We start from the raw sequence: 26550 nt of genomic DNA on the forward strand, positions 1-26550 counted from the left end.
GCAGAAATATACTTGCTCTTTAATCAAGTGTTCACATGAACCAACTGTGTTAAACGTGCTCGTAATTGTACACAGACTTGCCTATTAGCTACGTGTGTTACCAGAGGCTTTCACCAGAGGACACTAGAGCGGCACACAAATGTACTTGGACTGTGTAAAACTTTGTATGCTGTAAACCATGAATAGAATTTTTTACAGATCTCTTCCCAGCTGTTCTGACAGTCATTTGTCACAGTGCAACAGCAACAACACTTCATATACATGTGGGTAATTGCGAACTTGGTTACACAACTTCTCTTAAAATCTTTCCGCCATTGTTCGTTGCTGCTGATCGTCCTTCCCCTACTGCTCGTGTACATCGCATCTTGCAGATGCATTGTTTATTTCTGAGGACATACACAACAGACGCATAATACATGAAGCAGACAGCATGCACACATGAATGTGTAGGTAAAAGCAAATATATTTACACCCTAAAACTAGCCCCATCAGGCCAAAGTTTTGTTTGTAGTAAGTGAGTTTGTACATACATTTAGAATAATTAATTTCCATTGGGGGAGGTGATGATTTGGGATTTAGCGAGGCGAGCGTGACCAGGGGATCCGCTGTTTGATTCCCCATCTGGCAAGAAATTCACAAAAGTGCTTTGGGCAAGGTTCTTACCACTGAATCCTGGCATGGCCACACCCTGACACCAGTTTGTAAAGCGCTGAGTGTCAACATCAGATGAAAAAGCACAAGAGAAATGCAGTCCATTTAAAATCAGATCCAAATTATAAGTAAAAGGTTGGCACAACTAATTTTGCATCGTATGACCCCTTGAGGAGCAGCACGGGGACAAAACAAAAGGCAGCCATCATGTTGAGACAGAGGTCACCGCTCCAAGCTTTAATATGAACGTGTGGAACTCTCAGCTCTAAGAATGAGCCAAAACTGCTGTGAGGCGAGTGCACGATACAACGCAGAGTTTATTACTAAATTTCAGGTTTCAGCATTTATACAATCACACGGATCAGTCTGCAGTACAAACTACTGAAACCACTTTTTGCTGCCTGACGTTGACCTGGACTGTTTTGTTCATGAGCCAGACCTTCACATATCAGTTTTTTGTGCTTGTGTCACTTCCAAATGTCTGACCCTCAACCTGCGCTGGAGACTCGTCTCGCTACTTGGCTTATTTTTAGAGTAATTTGTCGGCGCTATTTTCCTTTTGAATGGCACAAACAGAAACCCCGGCACTCTGTTGGGAGGGAGCACGATGGGTAGGTGGGAATTTAGGGGGCTAGAAGGCAGGCGGGACCCAGCTGCGGGCACTTTGATTTGGTCTGGGAGGTGAAAGCAGCGATTGAGGCATGAGACTGTGCCAGTTATCTTAACCTCCCACACTTCAAAGGCCAGGCGAGAACTTGTCTGACTCTTTCCTCCTCCCTTCATCCAGGAGAGGGAAAGGAACTGGGGGAGAGAAAAAGGCAAAGAGGGGTGAGACTAAACCTCCTCCAGCCTTCTGAAACAGAGGAGGGCTTCATTTCCTGCAAAAAAAAAAGAAAAAAGAAATCCAACTGGCATTCCTGAGCACTAATGTGGAGGGAGGAAGAGGAGGAGATGAAGGGAGACTTGGGGGAGGAGGGGTCAACTTGCTCCTGAATCCCAGTGTTTGTGTCGGCTGAAGCATGTGAAGCGCTGGCTCGATGCCTCCGCCGGCCCGATGCCTCCGCCGGCCAGTGTCCACGCAACACACACCCCCGCTGTTAGCGCCAGCTCTGTAAAACTTTCACGTGCGCACACAGACGAGTCAGCAGCAGCAGCCCCTCAGGCCTCTTCTCCAGGCAGGAAGGCCGCCGCTTTTCATGTCTGCACTGGGGGAAGGAAAACGCTCCCCAGGAAACTAGGTGCAAGGCCGAGCATGCAGGTCGGCTTTGAGATCTTGCTCAGGGCCGGCTCTCCCTGGGTAAGGTGGACTGTGTGTCCCGTTCCCCGTTAGCCACATGTGGTGAGGCCGCGTGGAAGGTGGCATGTGCGTCTGTTGGTGTTGAAATGCAGCGAGCATCACGGCTCAGCTGACTGCTTGTCTACAGAAACAGTCTTGACTTAGCCGCAAGGGAGAAGCAACTAATACATTTCTTTTCCTTTTTTTCGTCTTCACAAAACATCCATCGTTTTAGTCACAGGAGACCTCCTCCACCTCTGTCTCTCCTCTTTGATCACACATTCTATTTGATACGCGGTCTAAAATAACTCTCTTTGGCTTGTCAATAACTGAAACAAGCGTTATGTTAGATAAAGCCTGGATGACGCGCGTGGGGGGGGGGGGGGGGGGAAACACTTCTACAGTTGACAAACTGTTTCCTTGTCAGGAAAAGTGTCCTGTGAAGTGACTCAAAAAACAAATGCTTTTACTTCAGGGAATTGTTGGGGTAGTTGGAGAGACTTTGGTACTTTTGACAGCTGTCCATGTAAAAAAAAAAAAATAAATAAATAACAGCTGGTCAATGTGTCACCTTTTCCCACAACACACCTGCAGCCTGAATATTAAATACAAGTTCCACAACTGGGCACCCGCCTCCAGAGAGCGAGAGCAGGAATGAGTCAGAAGAGGGCAGAGGAGCTGGAGGTCATAGCTACTCCCATGTTGGACGAGATCAAAGCCAGCCTGCCCACATCCTGTCATTGACCTGTAACCCTTCTGTACTACACTGTTCAGTCGGCTCAACACTGTGGCGAAGGCCACGCGTACTTCAAAAAGCTGAAAGACCAAGAGAGAAAAACTGCTGATGCCTCAACCCACGGCCCAAATAGAACACCAACAACTTTGCATCTTTCACACAGACAAAATCGTGCTCCTCTTGTCTGTTTACTCCTTACATTCCTTGACAGCATTCAGGACAGTGACACAGCACACAAGTCATCATTTTCTCAAATGTTTTTCATTCTCAGAGACTGTACTGGTGTTTGTGGTGAATCCACTCATTCACATGCACTTCTCTTTTACTAAAAAAATACATCTCTATCTGCCATCTTTTCCCATCATAATCAATTTAGTCAGCACCTGTTTTCAGGGTTCTTCTGCGTAGCATCTTACTTTAGTTTTTATCAGGTATGGGCAGGATGGCAGAGTCAAACACAAATAGGGACGACACCACAAAGGACAATGTGACTGCATCATTAAAACGCTTCAGTGAGAAGGTTACTGAGGAGACAACACTGGTGTGCTGTTTGGCCAATACATTAGAAACACAAATATAGTCTGGTAGAATCAAAGAGTGAGTACATAAACACTATGAACAGAAATGGATCATTTTAAAGAAGCTGCTATTTGTATATAATTACTTCTGCCAAGGAGACGGTGTCTTCAGTGTTGTCTATCTTGTTAGAAGAATTACACAACTACTGAACCATTTTTTGTAAAGCTTTGTGGAAGGGTGAGTATGGGCCAAGTAGAAAACTATTTTGGTAGCACTCAGAACAAAAAAGGGTGTGGTCCTTTTCGGATTGAGATTTTGGCACATATCCCCAGTTGTTCATTGGGCTCCCATTAGAACAGTTGAGTTATCCTGCCCTAAATGATGTGTATACTGTACATGTCAGACAGATCCTCTACTAATGGGTACCTCTCGGCACACTTCGTGTTGCTGGAGGTATGCGCTCTCCAAGTACCGTTCTAGTCTTTAAATTATCAGAGACCACACTTTCGCAAACATTTGGTAAACTTGCCCACAAAATGTTTCTTACATAATATGTTTTCCATTCATTTCTAATTAATAAATGGAGAGTGACATCATTTACTGAACAGGCTTCCTTGATGAGGTTGAATTATAATGCTAATCAGGCCAGTATCTTCACCGTCATGTACATGTGCATGTTTTTGTGTATGTGACGTACATGTGGCCACTGTTTTGTTGAGCTTTTTTTCCCCACTGATGAGGGAAAATTGGCTCTCTTTTGTGTACAGTTGCACTTAATTGAAAACTTGTGCATGTGAATGAAGTGTGCTTTTGTCCCTGTTGTTGTTTTGCAGGAGGAAAACGGAACAATTTCTCCACATGCAAAGCGAAGGCAGCAGCTACAGGCTCTCTTCTAGAGATGGAGGCCTGTTAGATTCCATGAAGACCTTTTAAAATGTCCAAACTGAAACCTCCAGTTCTCAGAGGACCACAGTCCCCCCGTCACATGCCGCTCCCCCAACCACCAAAAACTCTTCACACCCTCCCTGAAGACGCCTGCTGTAGAGACAATGAAGACAATCGCCCTCACACCATCACACTGTCACAGAAAACTTTTTTTTTTTTAAAAATACGATCAGCTTTACTGCACTGAGAAGTAGCAGTGATTTTTTTTTTTTTTTTTTGACGTGTGCATAAACACTCCAAACACCTGTTTAAGTTATTGTAAGTTATTTTTCCACTTCCTGTGTGTAGCCGTCTCAGCTGACATTTACTCCCTCGGCATCTCTACCCTTTTTTTTTTTTCCTCACTGGACTTTTGAGACCATTTGGGCTTTTGCCCGACTGACCAAACACCTCTAAAGATGGAGCGATTTCATCGTTACCTGCGAAACGTTCTCACTGTGCCATTTGGTTCCGCTGACCAACTGGTGCAAAAATGATCATTTCAATTTCCTTTTAGACTGAATTTTATTTTGAATGCTTTTTATATCTTGAACCCTTGTTTCAGTTTTTTTGTGTATATTTTGTTTGTGTTTTTTTTATATAGTGGTATATATTAAATAAGCTTTGGACACAGGAAAGCCATTTTTTCTTGTTGAAGCATCTTGCAGAAAATTTAATCTTAAGGCTTCTTTTGATAACTATTTGTAACAAATAGTGACCTCAAGTCTGGCTCAGATGTAAAATAATGCTCAGTATGTGTACTTTTTAAAACTGTCAGGATAATGTCGATTTTCTTGGTATTTTTGCAGGCAACATTAGGACAAAGGTGAGAGTGATGGCTCAGAGGCCTATATTTTATTGTTGGAAAACACGACAAATGAAGCAGATATATATATTTACCCCAGCACTTGACAGTCTTTTATTGCGATGGGCCTTTTGTCTTTTCTCTCTGATAGCCAATAGTGTTGTCTTTAGACATGTTTATTCCATGCAACCATCTCTGTAACATTTTGAGTTCAATGCTCTATTTTAGTATGACTTGATGCTTTTTTTTTTTTTAATTCTTTGTTATATTTTGGGTCACTGTCATCTTGGTATAGCATTTTGCTTCCCAAGTGGTCACATTTTAACTGTTTCAAAATTTTTTTTTTTTTAAGAAAAATAAAAGGCACTATTGGCTCATTTGATCACTTGTGTGGGACATAAACAGAACTTGAAGTGCCAGGAAAAAATATATATCTCCTTGGAAATACTATTCAGCATACAGACAGTACTGCGTACTGGCAGAAGGCCTCACAAAGCAAGTTAAAGGTTAGACGACAGTTTAAAACATCAGCTCGTGCACCAGTTACTTTGAATGGACAATTGCATTTGGAGTAGAGCCAACTTTTCTTAAGCACCATTTTTAAATAATTTAAGTGTTTACATAAACACGGGCCATTGCATCTCTTGCCATGTCACCCATCTCGCTGGACTACCCCATCCTAAGTCAAACAGCACCACCTTGTGGTCATGTGTTGTAGTTTGTAAAGCAAACAAATCGATGGCAGAACTCCTGCATATCATAAAGCAGTTCTTAAAACTGATTCCAATTAGTTTCTTTTGCAAGCTTATGTTAAGTAACAAAGTAGCAATACCTTACTTAACCTACTTTATCAGCCGTATTTTTTTCTGAGAAGTATAAAAGTAGAGTAGCAATAATAAGGTACACTAGTCCAGACATGACTGTTCAAATGAAGAGAATGTGGCAGCACTTTGGAAAACAAAGTGTGTCCAAAGGTGATCAGTTTTTTTTGCTTCCCAAGTTTTTAGATGAGTCAGAAAAAACAACTACCTCACAGCAGGACCTCTAATTAGTCCTGTTGCTGCACTGGGTTAGATTTGGATTACACCCAAAATGGTGCAGTTTGATGCATCTGCAAAGCCTTAACCGTTGTGCATTTAACAACATACATTTTATGCATCTCCACTCGCTATAACAACAGATGTCTGTAACGAGTGGAGATGGAGACCTCAGATTTCAGCATCTGTCTTAACAACTAACCTCTGACTCAAACCTGGGAAGCCCACTGCTACCAGAGACTGTTGATAACTAGCTAACCAGGATCACTGATGCTAGTTTGAGGGAAGAGACAGAGTTGACGCTTAACCACATTCTACACACCAGAACACGTCTCACCTCAAACCTGCATCTCATCAGTTAAATTTCTGTCCGACTTCTTTTAACCAGAGGATGTGCAAATTCATACATTCAGGTAGTATACGTACAAATGTGGACAAACTCGGAAGAGTTTGCACTCCTGAAACTGACCGCTACTTTAATGTTTTGGGGTTGATGTTTGAATATGGATTTCATTTTTTGACATTCATAAAAAGATGAGAAACTGGAACAATACTTATGCTTCCAGATAACGGCTTTGTCCACTTCCAGAACTCTCAAAGCAACAGCATGACTTGTTCCAGCCTGGTGGCTGCAGCGAGTGTCAAAATAAAAATCAAGATGCTCCACAACCACCACAATGCATCTTGTTGCCAGGACATGAGTGGAACAATGCATCTGTACCTATAACAGGCTTCTGGAGGTGCTGGTCGGGGTCCACAATGAGTGAGGGAAGTGCTTTAGTTGTGCATGTATGTATGTATGTATGTATGAGGTGTCAATCTCAAACCTCACCTCCATAATCAGGGCTGGCTCCGATTACACTGTCACTATAATGTCTGTTACTGATTTAATCCACTGGTGATGGTCAAAGCACTCAATTATAGGAGCTTTTATTATAGACCCATACACATTGCTAACCTGCAAACCTATTCAAAATAATTCCACAACTCTCATATGTTACATCGATTGATGACCATTTTGATGTGTTCATGCAGTAGGGAAAGCAACTATTTAGACAGGACACGAGCTTTCTTCTGTGCACCACCACAACGGAGCTGAAATCAAACAATCGAGGTGTGTTTGTAGTGCAGACTCAGTTTTAGTCCAAGGGGATAAACAACAACAAAATTAAACAAACACAGAGCCCATCCATTCTCCCAGGTCAAAAGTAACTGGACAATTGACTGACTAAACATTTGGAAAATGTGTTTCGATGTTCTTCTATTTCAAGTGCTGAGTTCGCATTTGATACATGTTCACTGTAACCCTCACTATGAGGTCCCAGAGAGAGTAAAGGAGTCCAGAATGAGGTTGGTAAACAAATCAATCAGACAGATGGGCCAAAAACACACCAAGAGCTGGAATATTCTTCAACAACCACATCAGCCAAACCAATAGAGCAGCTTTTCACTCACAGAAGACAAAGCAGGACAGAAAGACCCACAAACAGGCTGCAGTACCGGCCTCACCGAGCATTTCAAGGAAAGCAGCAGCATTTGGTGTTGTTCATGGCTTCCACTGACTGCAAAGATCATCATTGTACACACACACAATGAAATCTGTCCTCTGCATTTAACCCATCCTAATTAGTTAGACACAAACCAATTGCTGGCAGCAGCAGGCAGCCACAGTGCAGCTCCCGGGAACCAACTCCAGATATAGAGGCGCTGCCTTGGTCAGGGGCAGAGAAAGGAGCAGACCCTGAATAAGCATGTTTTTGATTGTGGCAGGAAACTGGAGGGCCGGAGGAAACCCACGCAGACAACATACAAACTCCACACCGAAGGGACCAGACAAGAACCAATCCCAGGACCTTCTTGCTGTGAGGAAACCGTGCTAACTACTAAGCCATTGTGCATTAACATTCATACTTACAATTTATTAATATGTCCAATTATGTTTGACCTCTGAAAATGGAAGGAATGCCCATTAAAATGGGTCTAATTTGTAAATAAGTGATATTTCTCTCTTTGAATTAAAGCTGACAGTCTACACTGCAATCACTTCATGATCGTTTCATTCTGAATCCACCGCAGTGGTGTAACACTGACAAAAACCATGTTACTGTCTAAAAACCGGTACTCATACACCAGACAGAACACTGGGAGGGACGTGTCCTTCCCATCTCCCATGGCAATGCAAGCAGGAAGAGAGACAACAACAAAAATAATCTTCCTTCAGATAATCATCATTCATTGGCTGATGGCATAGAAACAGACTTAATGTAGAAGGCACACTAACTGGATCCAGGAGTGTTGTGAACATGACACAGTGTTTCCTCTTCACTTTAAATCAGTCCATGGTTCATGATTCAGCTTTTACAAACTAACTCATCCACAGTGGCATTTTCCACTCAGATCATCACTGCAAAATTCATTTACTTGTACTTGTAGAATCCTTCGCCTGTCTTTTTACCATATTTGCCCTCTGCAACCAATTTGTTCAGCATTTCACTTGGGCGGAACAGTGGATTACCTGGATCCATCTCATTCCAACCTAAAGAGACAGAGAAAACATTTCCTCATCATAAATGTTCATCTTATATTCAAACAACATAAATTTGAGATTTGTTCATCTTTTTATAAGCTGATTGTACACTACACAATAATATGACATGTATGTGCATTAAACTATGATTGTGGAGAACCGCTCGCTGTATTGCAGCATGTATGGAATAACTGCATAAGGAATGTGTGCGTGTTGGTGAGATCAGGCCACAACGCTGCAGTTCATGCATGTTCACGAATCCTTTTCCCATGTTATGGCATAACATCCTTTGCGTAGCGGCACATAGGCCTTATTACAGAGAGATGGGTCTAGAAACCAGGGTGCGCACACAGGCAGGCAAACACACATGATAGAGCGCTAATGACACGCTCAGTCCTGCCACAGTCTGACAGACTTCAATAAAGAATACTTTTGCTGTTTAAGACCTGAACAAGAGCCACCAAAAGAAAGAAGGTAAAAGAAAAAAGCTGTTCCTTTTAGTGACTTCTTTTGGGCGGGGGGGGGAAGAGTATAGTGCCTGAAATCCTATTTCTCTCTGGGCATACAAAACCTACTCAGCCCTCAGTAAATGCATTTCCATGTATGTTTTCTGCAAACAGATCCCAAATAATAAATTATTTCACCCAGGGTGTCATTTTTTTTTTTTTTTTTTTAAATCAGGTACTATATGCACAAACTAAACAAATGTGGGAAATAATTGTATCTTGCACAGTAGCATTTTGAGTGCTCAAAACATGGCTTCGTTACATATTTATTTTTCCTTTCACTCAAGAGCGGCATCAGCCACAAATGGGACACCCTGTAAGTACTGCACAGTTCCTTCTCCTCCTTTGTTGCATGGACAGAGGTGGGAACCATAACGTGCATGCTTTTATTCTACAATACAGTACTGAATTACATTGACATGGGCCGACCACACTGTATCATTCATTGTGTAGTGTAATTCTGGCTTTACTTTTAAAATAAACTGACATCTGAAGAACTACCGTTTTTCTATACAATGTTCCTCACCATCCATGATGAACTTTAAAGTGTCCAGTCCTACATAGTCAAGGAGCTCAAAGGGTCCCATGGGATATCCAGCACCAAGTTTCATGGCAATATCAATATCTTCTTTGGATCCATGGCCTCAAAGAGAAAGCAAAGACAAAACTTAATGACACAACAAAAATTACAGTTAACAGATGCTAAAATGGGGCTCCAAGATTTACTGCTGTATTAATTTTATCATCAACGTGACAAAGGAAATTTCAGAGCACCTCCTTTCAATCCCATAATTCACTAGTGTCAAATAAGATTCTGCAAAGTTGCATTAATCCATCCAAAAAAATTAAGATGCGTCTTGATGAGTGAGTTGATTCATGCTGTGAACATGAATGTCCACCTCTTTCGTATAAGCGGATAGCCTCCATCATGTAAGGAACAAGCAGGCGGTTCACAATGAAGCCTGGTGTATCCTGAAACAGATGTGAGACGTTAAACCTTTGTGAGAGCAGCTGGTCAGAAACATACCAGTAGATTGCAAACCTTACTTTACATGACACAGGTGTTTTTCCAAGTGCTTTGCTGAAGTTCAAGAGGGAATCGAAGGTTTCCTGACTTGTTGCCGGTGTTCCAATTACCTGTGAAAGAAGCACATATTTCAGTCCTTTGCATTCTGTTACAGACTGAAGACGAACAATACAGGTTCCGTCCTGGCCGGAACAACCGACCAGCTCTTCACTCTCACAGGGATCCTGAAAGTATGTCCATCCAGTCTACATGCGTTTTGTGGACTTGGAGAAGGCGTATAATCTGGGTACCCAGGGAGATACTGAGGGAGGTGCTGTGGGAGTATATAGTGAGGGGGCCCCTTCTCAGGGCCATCCAATCTCTGTACTCACAAAGCGAGAGCTGTGCTTGTGTTCGGGTTCTTGGCAGTAAGTTGGACTCGTTTGCAGTGGGGGTTGGCCTTCGCTAGGGCTGCGCCTTATCACCAACCCTGTTTGTGATATTCACGGACAGGATAGAGGTGTAGTTGGAGGAGGGGTCTTCAGTTTGGTGGGCTCAGGGTCTCATCACGTTTTTTTTTTTTTTTAACTAACTTAACTGGCAGAGGTAACAACATGGCCTTCAAAACCAAGGTGCAGCTCCATTTAGTCTTACAATATTTTTTTTCTCCAAAATTATTTCTGCTTCAACAACAACCAGAAATGCTGCCGCCTTCTCTGGGCCTGAGCTCATTTGAAATGGACAGACGAAAAGTGAAAAAGTGTGCTGTGGTCTGATGAGTCCACATTTCAAATTGTTTTTGGAAATCATGGACGTTGTGTCCTCGGAACAAAACAGGAAAAAGACCATCCAGATTGTTATCAGCGCAAAGTTCAAAAGCCAGCATCTGTGATGGTCTGAGGGTGTGTTAGTGCCCATGACATGGGCAACTTCATGGGCACCATCAATGCTGAAAGGTACATCCAGGTTTTGGAGCAACACATGCTGTCATCCAAGCAACGTCTTTTTCAGGGACGTCCCTGCTTATTTCAGCAAGACAATGCCAAGTCACATTCTGCATGTGTTACAACAGCGTGGCTTCATAGTAAAAGAGTGCGGGTACTAGACTGGCAGGCCTGCAGTCCAGACCTGTTGCCCATTGAAAATGTGTGGCGCATTATGAAATGCAAAATACGACAATGGAGACCCCGGACTGTTGAACAACTGAAGTCATACATCGAGCAAGAATGGGAAAGAATTCAAAGCTTCAACAATTAGTGTCCTCAGTTCCCAAACGCTTATTGGGTGTTGTTAGAAGGAAAGGTGATGTAACACAGTGGTAAACATACCACTGTTCATGATTGGGTCAGGTGTATTTTTGGCTTCACCTGTGCACAGTGTGAGAAGACAGAAAAGTAGGGGCTATACCTCAACTAGCTTCATCATGGGAACTGGATTGAAGAAATGAAGGCCTCCGAATCGGTCCGTTCTTTTGGTGGCACTGGCTATATCAGAGATGGACAGTGATGACGTGTTGCTGGCAAAAATGGTGTGTCTGAAATAAGAGGTACAGCAACAGAAGTTCAATCATGTTAATGCATAAATAATCATGTGTCCTTTTGTAGCAGTGATTACAAATGAAAAAAAGAAAAGTACTGGCGGACAGGCCCGCCGATAGGGGGGGACAAAGGGGTCTGCTGTCCCGGGCCCAGGGAGAGGGGGGCCCACAACTGGGCCCTCATTAAATTGTGGATTTTAAAAAATTGTCAGAATAGTCCAATTTGTGGAAAACTATTATTTCAATCACATTACAGTTTTTTTATTTGTATTCTCCTAGTTGTCCTTGAGAAATAATGATCATGAACCCTCCCACCCCAAATACAAAAATGGTTTGGCCTGGATCAACCTTTGATGTTGTTTTTAATCAGTGTTGCCAGATGTACGATAATTATCGTATTTGTACGATAGTTTTGCCCTCTGTACGATCAATAATGGGAAAAAATCCAAAATGTACGATAATTTCAGTTGGTTGCCCAAACACGCATCTCTCTCTGACACCCAAGAATCATTTCGCAGGCGTTGCACTCAGGCGGCATCAAAGACACACCACACACAGGGCTGCTGCTAGCTTTGGCCGGCCCCAGGACAAAGTCATTTGAAAGCCCACCCCCTCTCCATACAAAGTAATGTGTTCCTCGGCCCTGCCCCTCCCTCCCTGGGCCCAAGACAACTGACCTGTAATGTAGACTGTTTTGGCTGCACATGCACACATACGTAGTTTATCCCACCCCTGTCACCATCGGAAATTAAAAAAAAAAAAAGCTAAAATAGCTACGTTGTATGCGTTTTGTTTGTGTACGATAATTTCTCCCAAAATACGATAATTTTGAGGTTTTGGTACGATAGTTGCATATTTCCTATCTGGCAACACTGTTTTTAATTTGGCGTTGAGAAGGTGCGCGGGTCTGCAATCAGTATGTCTGGTAAGCTTAAGTCCGGTGCCCAGAAAAGGAAAGAAAAGAGAAAAAGAGAAGAGGAAAACAAAGGGTTGAGAAATGCTCTAAACAAATATATTAAAAAATGTGCCGACAGTGATGCTGGGACGAGTGGAACAGAGCAAGGTAAGAAGTGCAGCCAAACTTGTAACGCAGCCTAAGTGACCAGCTCTAATGTTAACGGCCATTAGCTTAGCTTGTACAAAGCCTGACAAAACACGTTATCTTTGACAGAAACACAGAGGAGGGAGAGCGAGCAGCAGGCAGGTGTGAGGAATCAGGGTAGGGGTGATGGAGAAGAGAGAGGCAGGTTGTGTCACGGTGGGCAGAGTGAGGCTCCCACAGACGGAGAAGAGAAGAGGAGAGAGAGAGAGAGAGAGCAGGAGCTGTCCACTGAGCAGGAAGCAGAGACTGATTATCAGGCACAAAATTTCAGTACATATGAAGAGTTTATGTGGTAGTTTGTTAATGTATTGTCAATGCCTTTTATGAAGAGGAGAGGAGAGGAGAGGAGAAGCAGATAAGAGAAGAGAGGAAGACAGCAGAGGTGAGGAGATGAAGACAGGAGAGGAAGAGCAGATGAGAAGAGAGGAAGACAAGAGAAAGAAGTGAGAAGGAGCAGAGGTAAGGAGAGGAAGACAGGAGAAGAGAGGAACTAATGTCAGTTGTGAGATGTTCATTTGGTTTTGAAGTTACAGAACTGACAATTCTAGCATGACACTGAACTGATAAAGTTTTCATTTAAAGTTTGTTATACATGCTTATTTACTGTATTATCAGTTGACAAAGAGAAAATTCTTCAAAATAAAATGCCTAATTTATTCTTTCCTGGTCTATTCTTCCTGCATGTATAAGAATTAGAAAATGTGTATGCACAACTTAATAATATTAGCAGGTCCTTTGTGACAAGTATATAAATGTCATATTTAACTAAAATCTCAGCTGCCATGGAGAGCTAAGATTTTCCCCTCGTATAGAATACCTTATTTATTGCATTATCACAATATATCAAACATAACTGGTGATGTTTAGTGACAAAAAAAAAAAAAAAAAAAAAAAAAAAAAACCCGGCGGTGGTGGAGAAGAGGGCCCATCCAACATTATCTTGTCCCGGGCCCAGACAAGACTGTCAGCTGGCGGACATTCAGTTAAGACGCTTAACGAGAGCAGACTAGAAGTGCAAAAATCCCCATAGTATTTACAATTATATACTGAAGTAACTGCTTCATATAAACAGATTTTTAATCTTAATAACCAAATTGCATAAAAACATGCAGAAATTTACTCTGAATGTACAAACGTTACACCCTTTTAGTCTTGATCTCTACGATTGTCTGAAAAAATATGGGCGTTCACTGGAAACCTTGAATGCCACTCTTGTGGCACTCCAGAAAGCTGTCCCACTCACACAGACAGACTTTGGATGCTACTTACGCTGGTGCGACATTGTCGAGTTTGACGAACAGATCCTGTTTGATTTTGAGATTCTCCACAATGGCTTCCACAATGAGGTCTGCACCTTGAGCTGCAGAGCTGGCATCTGTTGTCGTCTTCACGCTCAGCATGACTTTCTGGATGAACTCTGCACCGGCCTGAAACAAACCAATGGCAGCATGCAACCGTGACATGTTTTACACGTTACCTGCAGAAATACCCATTGGTTCAAATGTATAATGCCAAAAGATTTTATACACACACACACATGGTGTAGTGGCCATATTATATTAGTCAGAAAATAAACTGTGTGAAAAAACTTAATACTGGCTGTGGGTGCTGTTATTTTTTTTGTTGGAAAACAATGGTCATTGTCATCATTTTGTAACAAAGCCCAGCTGAATTAGACATTTTGGGTGTGGTAGCTTTGAGTAACAGCTTGTGCTCGCTGAAGCAAAAGTCTGTCTTTTTTGAGCATTTTGTTACAAATATCGCTTATAATATGACATGTGTGGTTAATTCTAATAATAGATTATGTGAGACATGTATGTGTTGGTTTTTGCGCTGAGTGAAATTACAGTTTAATGGAATTTTGGATGTTAATGAGCCTTTGCATATGGGTAGTTTTAGGACATTAAGTCATCCACGATTCCTGAAGAAATATGCAGGTCATAATTTTTTGCCACACCAAAGCAAAACCATTTTGAGAACCACTGCTTAGCGCCTAAAAATATGATTTAATAAACGCACAAACTGATTTCAACCAGCTATGCTCGATGTTCAGGCTTCTGTTGTCCTTCTTAGATCAGATAAGGTTGCACCCACTCTCCCCCTCTTTACCCATATATGTGCTGTGGATATACATACACACACACACACACACACACACACACACACACACACACAAGCACGCACGCACACGTTAGTTGCATTATATAAAGAATGTAGGCACACAATTCAAACTGACACCATTACCTGACCTCAACATTTACGGTCTTATTGATTTTTTAATATCCTCTGATATGTATTTACTTCTTTCAGAAGCTGGTTGATGTGACCAGAAGCCTCTGCCCCTTTTTTGACTACACATCCTTTGGCACTCATTTATTTCTGAGGTAGTTTCTTTGCCATTGCACAGATGACAGTGACATGATCAGATGTCTTCAATGCAACTGCTTGATGTCCTTGAACATTTGCTGGGTGCCCTCATCAAAATAACATGTCAGGAAACGCTAATTAATATGCAAACAGCTGACAAACATTTTACAAAATGTAGCTGCAATAAACTTTCTCAAACATACTTTTTAAAATCAACAAGGACAACAGCTAGGTCACATTACCTGTTTGTCACAAAGATAACAGAAGCAAAAATACACACGGTCCTGTGGGCGTTCAAATATATCTACAGAGAAAACAGCATCTAACTTACTCCACCGCCTTTTGAAGTTTTTATCCTTTGTTCTTGACAAACTGCGTTGCTTTCTTTGGCAGACCACAGCGTGTGTTCTTTATATTTTGTCTGTGTGCACTGCCAAAGTGATGTGACAGATATTCATCTTAAAAGGTGACACTTGGTCTTTAAGGGTTTGAATCTCTCAGAGTCCCGTCACTCACGTTAAATCAAGCTAACAGTCAGTTGGTAAGGAAATGTCAATCAACTACCAAACAGAGTGACAGAAATGTAATGAAGAGATGAAAAACTGTGCACAAAAATGTCTTGCTGTGAACCCACAAATCCCCCATCCAGCTCTGGGTACAATTCCGCACTGACCTTGTGACATAAACAGCAAAGTCATCTGGTAATGAACCTTGGAAATAAATGTTGGTTGTGTCAAACATTTTGTGTAATTTACTCTCTCTGAGCTAAAACATGATTGAGTACCAAACAATTCACCCTATGACCTAATTAAAATGCAAATCAAGTCTAAGTCTCGGTTGCTATGGTGATCATTCCACCGCACTTGGAGTAACCATGTGCCAAAGTTGGTTAGTTTGGGCCCAAGGGCCTTGGAGACATAGTGGCAAATAGAAGTGTTGGAAATACATTTCTTCAAGTGGTAGTACATACTGTAGGTGTTGTCAAGGCCATGAATATTCATAGTGCTATGCTCCCCCCCCCCACTCCACCCTGGACAATGTCTGACATGCATAAGAAATGCGGATTAATTGCAATGGTGATATAGTCATGCGAAATACAGATGTACTGTTAAGACACCTTGACACGTGCATGAATTTGATCCCTGAACTGCTGCACAATTCGTCACGCCAATGCACCACGCTTTGTCCCGTTTGATGCCACGTTATATAAAATAATCATATCGTAGCCGATGATGCATTTGCTCTCAGATCTCAACTGATGAAGCCATCTCTCATCACTCCGAGAATCACAGAGAAATTGTTTGCAGCTGCAGCTTCTCTCGTGTGTGTCGTGTGGTGAACACATTTGGAATTGTCTGAAAGGTAATTGTTGATACCTGATATATATATATATATATATATATATATATATATATATATATATAAAAAACTAAAGTAATTTCAAATGGCAACTTTCTGGCTTTAAGAAACACTATAAGAAATCAAGAAAAAAAGATTGTGGCAGTCAGTAACGGTTACTTTTTTAGACCAAGCAGAGGAAAAAAATATGGAATCACTCAATTCTGAGGAAAAAATTATGGAATCACCCTGTAAATTTTCATCCCCAAAACTAACACCTGCATCATATCAGATCTGCTCGTTAGTCTGCATCTAAAAAGGAGTGAACACACCTTGGAGAGCTGTTGCACCAAGTGGACTGACATGAATCATGGCTCTAACACGAGAGATGTCAATTGAAACAAAGGAGAGGATTATCAAACTCTTAAAAGAGAGTAAATCATTACGCAATGTTGCAAAAGATGTTGGTTGTTCACAGTCAGCTGTGTCTAAACTCTGGACCAAATACAAACAACATGGGAAGGTTGTTAAAGGCAAATATACTGGTAGACCAAGGAAGACATCAAAGCGTCAAGACTGAAAACTTAAAGCAATATGTCTCAAAAATTGAAAAACGTACAACAAAACAAATGAGGAACGAATGGGAGGAAACTGGAGTCAACGTCTGTGACCGAACTGTAAGAAACCGCCTAAAGGAAATGGGATTTACATACAGAAAAGCTAAACGAAAGGCATCATTAACACCTAAACAGAAAAAAACAAGGTTACAATGGGCTAAGGAAAAGCAATTGTGGACTGTGGATGACTGGATGAAAGTCATATTCAGTGATGAATCTCGAATCTGCATTGGGCAAGGTGATGATGCTGGAACTTTTGTTTGGTGCCTTTCCAATGAGATTTATAAAGATGACTGCCTGAAGAGAACATGTAAATTTCCACAGTCATTGATGATATGGGGCTGCATGTCAGGTAAAGGCACTGAGGAGATGGCTGTCATTACATCATCAATAAATGCACAAGTTTATGTTGATATTTTGGACAATTGAAAGGATGTTTGGGGATGATGAAATCATTTTTCAAGATGATAATGTATCTTGCCATAGAGCAAAAACTGCAAAAACATTCCTTGCAAAAAGACACATAGGGTCAATGTCATGGCATAGGGTCAATGTCAATGAGCAGATATGATCTGATGCAGGTGTTAATTTGGGGGCTGAAAATTTACAGGGTGATTCCATAATTTTTTCCTCAGAATTGAGTGATTCCATATTTTTTTCCTCTGCTTGGTCTAAAAAAGTAACCGTTACTGACTGCCACAATCTTTTTTTCTTGATTTCTTATAGTGTTTCTTAAAGCCAGAAAGTTGCCATTTGAAATGACTTTAGTTTTGTGTCATGTCTGTGATCTGCTTTTTTTCTACAAAATTAAACAACTGAATGAACATCCTCTGAGGCTGGTGATTCCATAATTTTTGCCAGGGGTTTTATATATATATTATATATATTCATGTGTACACACACACACACACACACACACACACACACACACACACACACACACACACACACACACACACACACACACACACACACACACACACACACACACACACACACACACACACACAACCCCTGGCAAACATTATGGAATCACCGGCCTCGGAGGAGTTACTTTTTTAGACCAAGCAGAGGAAAAAAAAATATGGAATGACTCAATTCTGAGGAAAAAATTATGAAATCATGAAAAACAAAAGAACGCTCCAACACATCACTAGTATTTTGTTGCATCACCTCTGGCTTTTATAACAGCTTGCAGTCTCTGAGGCATGGACTTAATGAGTGACAAACAGTACTCTTCATCAATCTGGCTCCAACTTTCTCTGACTGCTGTTGCCAGATAAGCTTTGCAGGTTGGAGCCTTGTCATGGACCATTTTCTTCAACTTCCACCAAAGATTTTCAATTGGATTAAGATCCGGACTATTTGCAGGCCATGACATTGACCCTATGTGTCTTTTTGCAAGGAATGTTTTCACAGTTTTTGCTCTATGGCAAGATGCATTATCATCTTGAAAAATGATTTCATCATCCCCAAACATCCTTTCAATTGATGGGATAAGAAAAGCGTCCAAAATATCAACGTAAACTTGTGCATTTATTGATGATGTAATGACAGCCATCTCCCCAGTGCCTTTACCTGACATGCAGCCCCATATCATCAATGACTGTGGAAATTTACATGTTCTCTTCAGGAAGTCATCTTTATAAATCTCATTGGAACGGCACCAAACAAAAGTTCCAGCATCATCATCTTGCCCAATGCAGATTCGAGATTCATCACTGAATATGACTTTCATCCAGTCATCCACAGTCACGATTGCTTTTTCTTAGCCCATTGTAACCTTGTTTTTTTTCTGTTTAGGTGTTAATGATGGCTTTCATTTAGCTTTTCTGTATGTAAATCCCATTTCCTTTAGGCAGTTTCTTACAGTTCGGTCACAGACGCTGACTCCAGTTTCCTACCATTCGTTCCTCATTTGTTTTGTTGTGCATTTTCGATTTTTGAGACATATTGCTTTAAGTTTTCTGTCTTGACGCTTTGATGTCTTCCTTGGTCTACCAGTATGTTTGCCTTTAACAACTTTCCCATGTTGTTTGTATTTGGTCCAGAGTTTAGACACAGCTGACTGTGAACAACAAACATCTTCTGCAACATTGCGTGATGATTTATCCTCTTTTAAGAGTTTGATAATCCTCTCCTTTGTTTCAATTGACATCTCTCGTGTTGGAGCCATGATTCATGTCAGTCCACTTGGTGCAACAGCTCTCCAAGGTGTGATCACTCCTTTTTAGATGCAGACTAACGAGCAGATCTGATTTGATGCAGGTGTTAGTATTGGGGATGAAAATTTACAGGGTGATTCCATAATTCATTCCTCAGAATTGAGTGAGTCCATATTTTTTTCCTCTGCTTGGTCTAAAAAAGTAACTGTTACTGACTGCCACAATTATTTTTCCTGATTTCTTATAGTGTTTCTTAAAGCCAGAAAGTTGCCATTTGAAATGACTTTAGTTTTGTGTCATGTCTGTGATCTGCTTTTTTTCCTACAAAATTAAACAACTGAATGAACATCCTCCGAGGCCGGTGATTCCATAATTATTGCCAGGGGTTTTATATATATATATATATATATATAGTAATGGATTAGAAAAACAGCTGTATTTTCATTCCTGCTTATGAGTTTGATAATATATCTGTAAAATTACGTTATTATAGATGTAATATCTCATCGTAATCATTCAGATGTGCTGCGCCAATGAGACTCATCGACACACAGTGTTTTCGAATAGGTTGGACAATGTTTATGACTACTTCACAAAATTAATGTGTATCAGAAGTTTTGAACATTTCAAAATTTTCTCTGCGCAATGGCTGGCAGCCGCACACAATTCATGTGCGGTTTACAACATTTCATGAGTTTACTCATTGGCACACCAGATTGCATGCCAGTGCAGGAATCAAATTTGTTAAAGTGTCAAGGCACTTTTATGCGGCTTGTATTTAAAGTACTATCTGTATAAATGTTCATGCAGAGTTACAGTGAAATCAAAGTGTGCGTGGAGAAAAAGCAAATAAGCATGTAACAGAGCCTGTTTAACACAAAGCTTCTGCCGCCCGTGGACTGTATATATACACACGTTGCCACCTTGCACTCTGCATGTCAGGATGCAAATATGGGTGAAAATAAATAAATAAAAATCCACTCCAAAATATCAGGAGCTGAGAATAGAGTGTGTAAACTGCATTTCCCCCTTGTCCTCATGATGTCATGAGCCCACTAATGCTGAGTACAGGTGGAACAATATGGCTTAAAGACAATAATTTGAAGTTAAGCTCTGCTTTATTTCGACAAATGCCATTTTTATTCACTGGCACTGTTCATAATCAAGTATTTTATATTCAAATATTATCTAGGGCAGATATGGTGGCCAAAGGGTTAGTGCACCTGTTTCCAGAGCAGAAGATTCAAGATCACCCCTGCCCATTCTCCATGTAATGTGGAGTTGTGTCAAGGATATCCAGCTTGTGCCAAATCAACATGCAGATCCATCTCAATCCCAGGTGAAAAAAAAGGGAGAAGCAGAAGGGACTTACTTTTACATTAAAATATTATTTGAACACTGACACCATGTTTTGGAAACTTTAAATCAACCACAGGTGTGTGTGTGTACAGATGTGAATGGGTTTATTTGTCTGTATGTAGCCTTGCGATAGACTGGTGTCTTGTCCAGGGTGTACCCGTCTTTTCCCCTGTGTCCGCTGGGATAGGCTCCAGCCCCCCCCATGAACCCTGGTTGGAGTAAGTGGGTATAGAAAGTGAGTGAATGACACAGTTTTCATTCAGGACCATGAGCAAAATGATCATGTTTTCATTGGATGGAAGGTAAAGTGATATTTGCCCCCGCCCACACACTTTTTTTTTGCAAGTCTGAAATATAATCCAACTCATGACTAAAACTGTTATCTGAACTGAATTTTTTAAAAGTTTTTTAATGTGCAATTTATTCTTGTGAGTGGCACAGCCGGTGCTGACTTGTTTATATATATCGTTTGCTTTATCGTAATTGTGAAGGCATTTATGTGCACAGTATTGAGTACAAGATGAATTTCACTACTGGGACTTTTTTTTTGGTCCGTTACACTACTAATGAATATAGCAGTAATGTGCACAAGCACCAGTAAATATCATAACCTACTACATAACACCCACGGATACCAGCTTAGAAAAGCCTAGTTGAAACCCAAGACTAGGAGAACACAGATGGTGGCCTCAACGATATTCCGCACTGACATTTTGTCAAGGCAGGTGGGGAATAAAAATAATAAAAAAAAAAGAAACAATGATATAAAATGGACATTTGACCTCTGGTTTATCAGCAAACTTCTTCTTCACCACTCGTTTTAAGCTCCCTTCGATACCGCTGACAGACTTTTTCAGGATGTCATCAGATGTGTCCAACAGTGTCACCATGTGGCCAGTTGAAGCAGCAACCTTCCAGAAAGAAATTTGTTTTAGACAATTATAAAATGAAAGAGTAAGTCATTTTAATTATTCTTCCCATGTCTGGTAAACCATATTCAGCTCCCCCAAATGGACAAGATAGAAGGAAGTAAGTCAAAATAACAACGCACAACAATTATCACCAGAGGTTATGTCGCCACATAAAGCAGGACAACCAGGTGACCTTTTATTGGTTTGCTGTTGTTGGTTTTTTTTCAGTTCCACAATGAAAGTCTGTTATTATTCAAGTTGACTTAACAGTGGAAAATTAAGATTCACGACTACTCTGCTTCGTAAAAAGGGTAGCCCTGGAATGCTAAAGTTTAAGCAGTTCCCCCAAAATTGATCTAAATGCAAACTAATGTCTCAAGTTCTGCCATTGATTTTGTCATTGCCCCCATCAGTCTGCATCTGAATGTCAAAATACTTGGTAAAAACCCTAATCAACAATCTGTTGTGACAAAATGTAACTTGGCATATATAAAATAATACTTTGTAACTATATACCTTTGACAAACTACTTCATGAACAGCTGAACTGTCAAAATACTAACTGAAACATTGACAACTTTTTTTTAACTTTCACTGTAACAAGTGAGTTGAGACGCTTTAAAAAGGCAGATCAAATAATCAAGAAAAGCACCATAGAATCACTTTGCATCACTTTGTGACTTCTTGTGTGCAGTAAATGTGTCTTCAGTGCACCTAAAGAAAAAGCAGGACTGTTTCACGAACGACTAACTAAACTTTTGATCATGGTCAATCATTCACTTATCCTATAACAACTCTGACTACATGAAATTCAGCCATTCAGCGTAGAATGTTCAGGAAAACAATCAGTGGAATTCTTATTTCAGAAGTGTGCAAAGCCTTTGTGTTAAGTGACCATGTACGATTTCAAATCATCGACCAACTCAAAGTGCTCAAATTTCAAGACCTTTTTTGGTATTTCACAGAACTTAACCCCAAAAACAAACTGTACCCTAAGAAAGATATTTGCATGGTCACCAGCATTTGAGAGATAAGCTTATTCCTTGTTTACACAAGACCTACAAGATCATGACATTTGTCAACTCTCACAAGTCTTGGTTGGTCTCCACTGTGAGCTGTTATTTGCGTTTACACCAAGCTTGCATTGTGACTGAATTGTGCAAGTGAAAATTATGTTAATATCTGCGATCATTGATGCAAACACATGCAGACAATTGAGAGAGAGTCTACTGCAACCCATAGGATCAAGATGCGAGTGAGTTGAGACATGGGAGTTTATCAGAACTGATTATGGGACCTGTGTATCTGTTAACTGGTCACACAACTTGTGCAAGTGTTTTAAACAGTTCAGTACACTCTCACACCTGTTGGAGACTGATCGGGAGTGATGGCGACCAAGAGGGAACTTTTTCTGACCATGTGACCAGCCTACAACCCCAGTGGGAGTCAGTGAGTTTTTCGATCGCAACTCAGTCGTGGACTTGGTGTAAACGACCAGTGTGAAGTTGGCACCGGGTTCGATATTTGATACTCGAATATGGAGCTAGCTCCTGTCAGATTGTACTTGAAGAGCATACTCCAGTGTGCCATCTTATACACACTGTCCTGCAACAAGCCATCCAATTTCCAATTCTAAGATGATGGTTGGATGGCACAGGCGCAATTTAGTTGTGTAACAATTGGAAAATCCCAATATGGTTAATGGTTATTGGTTTGGTTAAAGCGTGTTTTGGTTAATGGTTGCTTGTCTCCTCCCACCATCTCTAACACCGGGTCTCCTCAGGGCTGTGTCCTGTCTCCTCTCCTCTTTATTCTGTACACAAACAGCTGCAGGTCTTCTGAGGAGAAGAGATTTCTGATTAAATTTTCAGACGACACAGTCCTGGTCTCATTATTGTCAGGAGATGAGGTGGCTCATGGTCCTGTTCTGGGGCAGTTTGTCCAGTGGTGTGAGGACAATTACCTTGATCTGAATGTTTTGAAAACTAAAGACATGATGACTGATTTTAGACGTGCTTCACCTCACAGTGTTAGTGTCATTAGCGGGGAAAATGTAGAGATTGTCAGTAGCTACAAGTACCTGGGCATTGTGATTGATGATAAATTGAAGTTTGACCTGAACACTGATAGCATTGTTAAAAAAGGGTAGCAAAGAACTTACCTTCTGAGGAAGCTGAACTCTTTTAATGTGAGTAAAACTATTTTAACCAATTTGTATTGTTCTTTTATTGACGTTTTCTTTTATCTGCTGGTTTCAATCCCTGTCTGTGAAGGACAAAAACAAACTGCAGGGCATTGTCAAAACCTGTTCTAAAATTACAGGCGTTAAATTGAGAGACTTGCAGTCGCTGTGGGAGCAACAGGTGCTGAGTAAAGCAAAGTGTCTCCTGGCTCAGCCACTCCATCGTTTGACTCCAGAATTCATCTTGATGCCTTCAGGGCATGGTTTTTATGTTCCAGCTCGGAAAACTAATCGTTTCTCAAATTCCTTTGTGCCTTCTGCTATTAAATTGATGAACTCTAAGGGGACTGTTTTTTTTTTTAAATGTCGTATAACTTATTGTTCCACCAGAATTCCACTTGTAACTGAAATGGATGGTAGTATGTTGTGTGTATGTGAGAACTGTTCTGGAATGCTGCAAATGAATTGCCCTCTGGGATCAATAAAGTTTTCTGAATCTGAATATGTCCAACAATAAAGTCAATGGCCAACAAACCATCCACTGTGCCATCATAGACAAGATGGCTCTCCAACCACCCACCCAAGATGGTCAAAATTATCACGCAGCAATAAGGCAAAACAGCAACCCCTCCCACTACAGAAACTCTCTGTACGTCAAACTGTGTCAATGGCCAAAAAACATCCGTTTTTCTACCCTAGACAAGGTGGCTTTCCAACCACCCATCCAAGATGGTCAAAACCAGATGGTGTCTTGGGTGATCAACTGTGATCACAGCGGACATACCTGGAAAACATGCTTGTAGGTGATTCCTGGCTTCATAACTCACATCCGGAAGCACAATAACTTATTTGTTCCACATTCAGCAGCAAACAGAATCTGAGAAATGCCGTAAAGCTTTATCTGATTTATCGAGTCAGAAATCCGACGGTGTTTTCTTCATTGAAATTCGCAAATTCGGACTCTTCAATCGCCATTGAAAGCAGCACGACAGCGCTAAAGTTAGCTGTAGCTATTTAAAAGTGGAGCAAATATTAACCTGTGCGGAACATAGAATGAAGCTTGGCAGTTTTGTCCATCGTAAAGAAAACACAGCTCTACAGCCTCCACACTTGCATGGGGAAACATGCAGACATGTAATAAACGTCGGTTTATTTGAAGCGCTTCGGCTAGTTAGCTAATGAATGTGCTTATGTTAGCCAGCGCTAACAGAGTGCTCGCTTTACCTGTGCAATTCCTGCGCCCATCAGTCCGCCTCCAATAACAGTTACATGTTTTATAACTTCGCTTCTGCTGACACCTGAGGAGCAAAAACCTCTGAAGAACTGACGGGTGAAGAAAGCCATGCTGAGGTAATAACGCTACAAAACGCACAGACTTGAACTAAGCAGGCGGTCACGTGACTCCGCAGACAGCGCCACGACCTTTAGCACGTGGGTAAACCATAAACTGCAGTCTGAAGTTACCTTGTTGATAGAGGTGGGCGATACCGGTAATTTTGGTATTGATCCCATACCAAGTAAATACAGGCCCAGTATCGCCGATATCGATACCGATACTTTTTCATATTTACGCTTCATAGATCCAAAGGATCCAAAAGACCTAGGATAGAATTTCGCCAAACATTGTACGTGACAACAAAATACTTTATCACAATCACCATTTTTGTTCAAAAAATATCACTAAACACAACTTAACCCGTTAAGCCCTAGAGCCTATTTCACCAAAATCACATACCCATACATTATGATTTACGAATTTCTCAGCTTGTACAAGGTCAAAAACGCAAAAGTTTGGATCAGCTAAAAGACAGGTCCTAGGGGATGTTGTGGATGCAAAAGCATTGAAAGTAAATAATATTTGGTAGGAGTAAATGAGGGTTTTTTTCCCCAAAAAATGAATTCTGATTTATGTCTCTATTTGCTTGGCGCTTCAGCTGTAGTTAGTTGATATGTGATTGAAGTGGATACTTTTGTAGAGGAGACTTTGCTTGACATTTTGATGTATAATAAGTGTATGTTGGTGTCAGCATTGGTTAGTTATGAGTGTTCAAATGTTCCAAAACAGGGCAAGTCCCCAAATTTGGGGACTCTAGGGTTTAAGAGGTTAAAACTAAATCTCCTGAGGTAGAGGGCTGACAAACCACAATACAAGGGTGCACTGCTCCGTGTTGTGTGACACAGCGCAGCGCTTACACACAGAGAGTAGACTTTGATGAATCTGCGTGTGCAGCAGTCAGTGCGTGCGGGAGAAAAAAAAGGTTGAGTATCGATCTTTTTACACAAGGATCGTTCAATAGCAACGCCCACCTCTACTTGTCGATCCCACCTGCTTAAGCACCTTAAAAAATCCCCCAAACTGAATAACATTAAAAAAAAAAAACAGCTTTTAAAGGAACCACGATTAATTAAAAAATAATAAATCTATTTCTGTAGAGCTTTCAATAGCTATTGTTACAAAGTACTTAACAGCAATGCACTTAAAATGTTAAGAACAACTATTAAAATTATTAAAACAAAAATGGATTGTATGCCACATGGCATTGATTATTTTTCCTATTGTATAGGAAAATGTTCCATTGGTTGATTTACGTAATTTTTGTGCAGTTTATTCCATACGTTTCGCTGCACTGAATGGCTCCACCACCTTTTCGTAAAAAAGCACCCATTGATACGAGGAAGCTAAATCCAATACGCCATAAACCGATGAGAAGCTTCGGCAGTGTTCCTGGAGACATCTCTAGTGGCCGTTGAAACACTGTCAGATGAAGAACTGGACAAGTACCAATTGTGATTTTTCACAGGATTGAGGAAAGCAGACCTAATAAGTTTTTTTCATCTAAATTCAGGTAAAATATCAAATGACAAGGCTCTATTAGTGTGAAGGTCTTATGTTACAGTATGTTTTTTGGCAATGCCTTGGTTTTGCTGCCCTCGAGTGGTTAGTGTTAGTACTTCACTTCCCTGGTTTTTTTTTTTTTAGCGACAA

At 40.9% G+C, this 26550-nt stretch overlaps 2 protein-coding genes and 1 long non-coding RNA gene across 5 annotated transcripts in view; 2 read left to right on the forward strand and 1 right to left on the reverse strand.

Annotated features, from left to right (window-relative positions):
- LOC117526457 (lymphoid enhancer-binding factor 1-like) overlaps nucleotides 1-5293 on the forward strand; it is a 22269-nt gene extending 16976 nt beyond the window's left edge. For all 3 annotated transcript variants that reach the window (XM_034188536.1, XM_034188534.1, XM_034188535.1), the window contains exon 5: nucleotides 4016-5293. The gene's annotated coding sequence lies outside the window, so the exon portion shown is untranslated. The remainder of the gene's footprint in view (nucleotides 1-4015) is intronic.
- On the reverse strand, nucleotides 5166-24972 carry hadh (hydroxyacyl-CoA dehydrogenase). Its single transcript, XM_034188527.1, has 8 exons — nucleotides 24789-24972; nucleotides 21255-21383; nucleotides 13896-14053; nucleotides 11395-11521; nucleotides 10029-10118; nucleotides 9881-9953; nucleotides 9508-9624; nucleotides 5166-8484 (listed from the first exon to the last, which is right to left on the reverse strand). Exons 1-8 carry the CDS (start codon nucleotides 24906-24908, stop codon nucleotides 8366-8368), a joined length of 933 nt encoding a protein of 310 aa, XP_034044418.1. The 5' UTR covers nucleotides 24909-24972; the 3' UTR covers nucleotides 5166-8365.
- On the forward strand, nucleotides 12961-13287 carry LOC117526460. The gene is made up of 2 exons (XR_004565291.1): nucleotides 12961-13069; nucleotides 13104-13287. It is a non-coding gene; the product is annotated as an uncharacterized LOC117526460 (long non-coding RNA).
- Nucleotides 24973-26550: the final 1578 nt, after the last annotated feature.

Source organism: Thalassophryne amazonica, chromosome 15, assembly GCF_902500255.1.
Source record: "Thalassophryne amazonica chromosome 15, fThaAma1.1, whole genome shotgun sequence".
Classification (NCBI taxonomy): Eukaryota; Metazoa; Chordata; class Actinopteri; order Batrachoidiformes; family Batrachoididae; genus Thalassophryne; species Thalassophryne amazonica.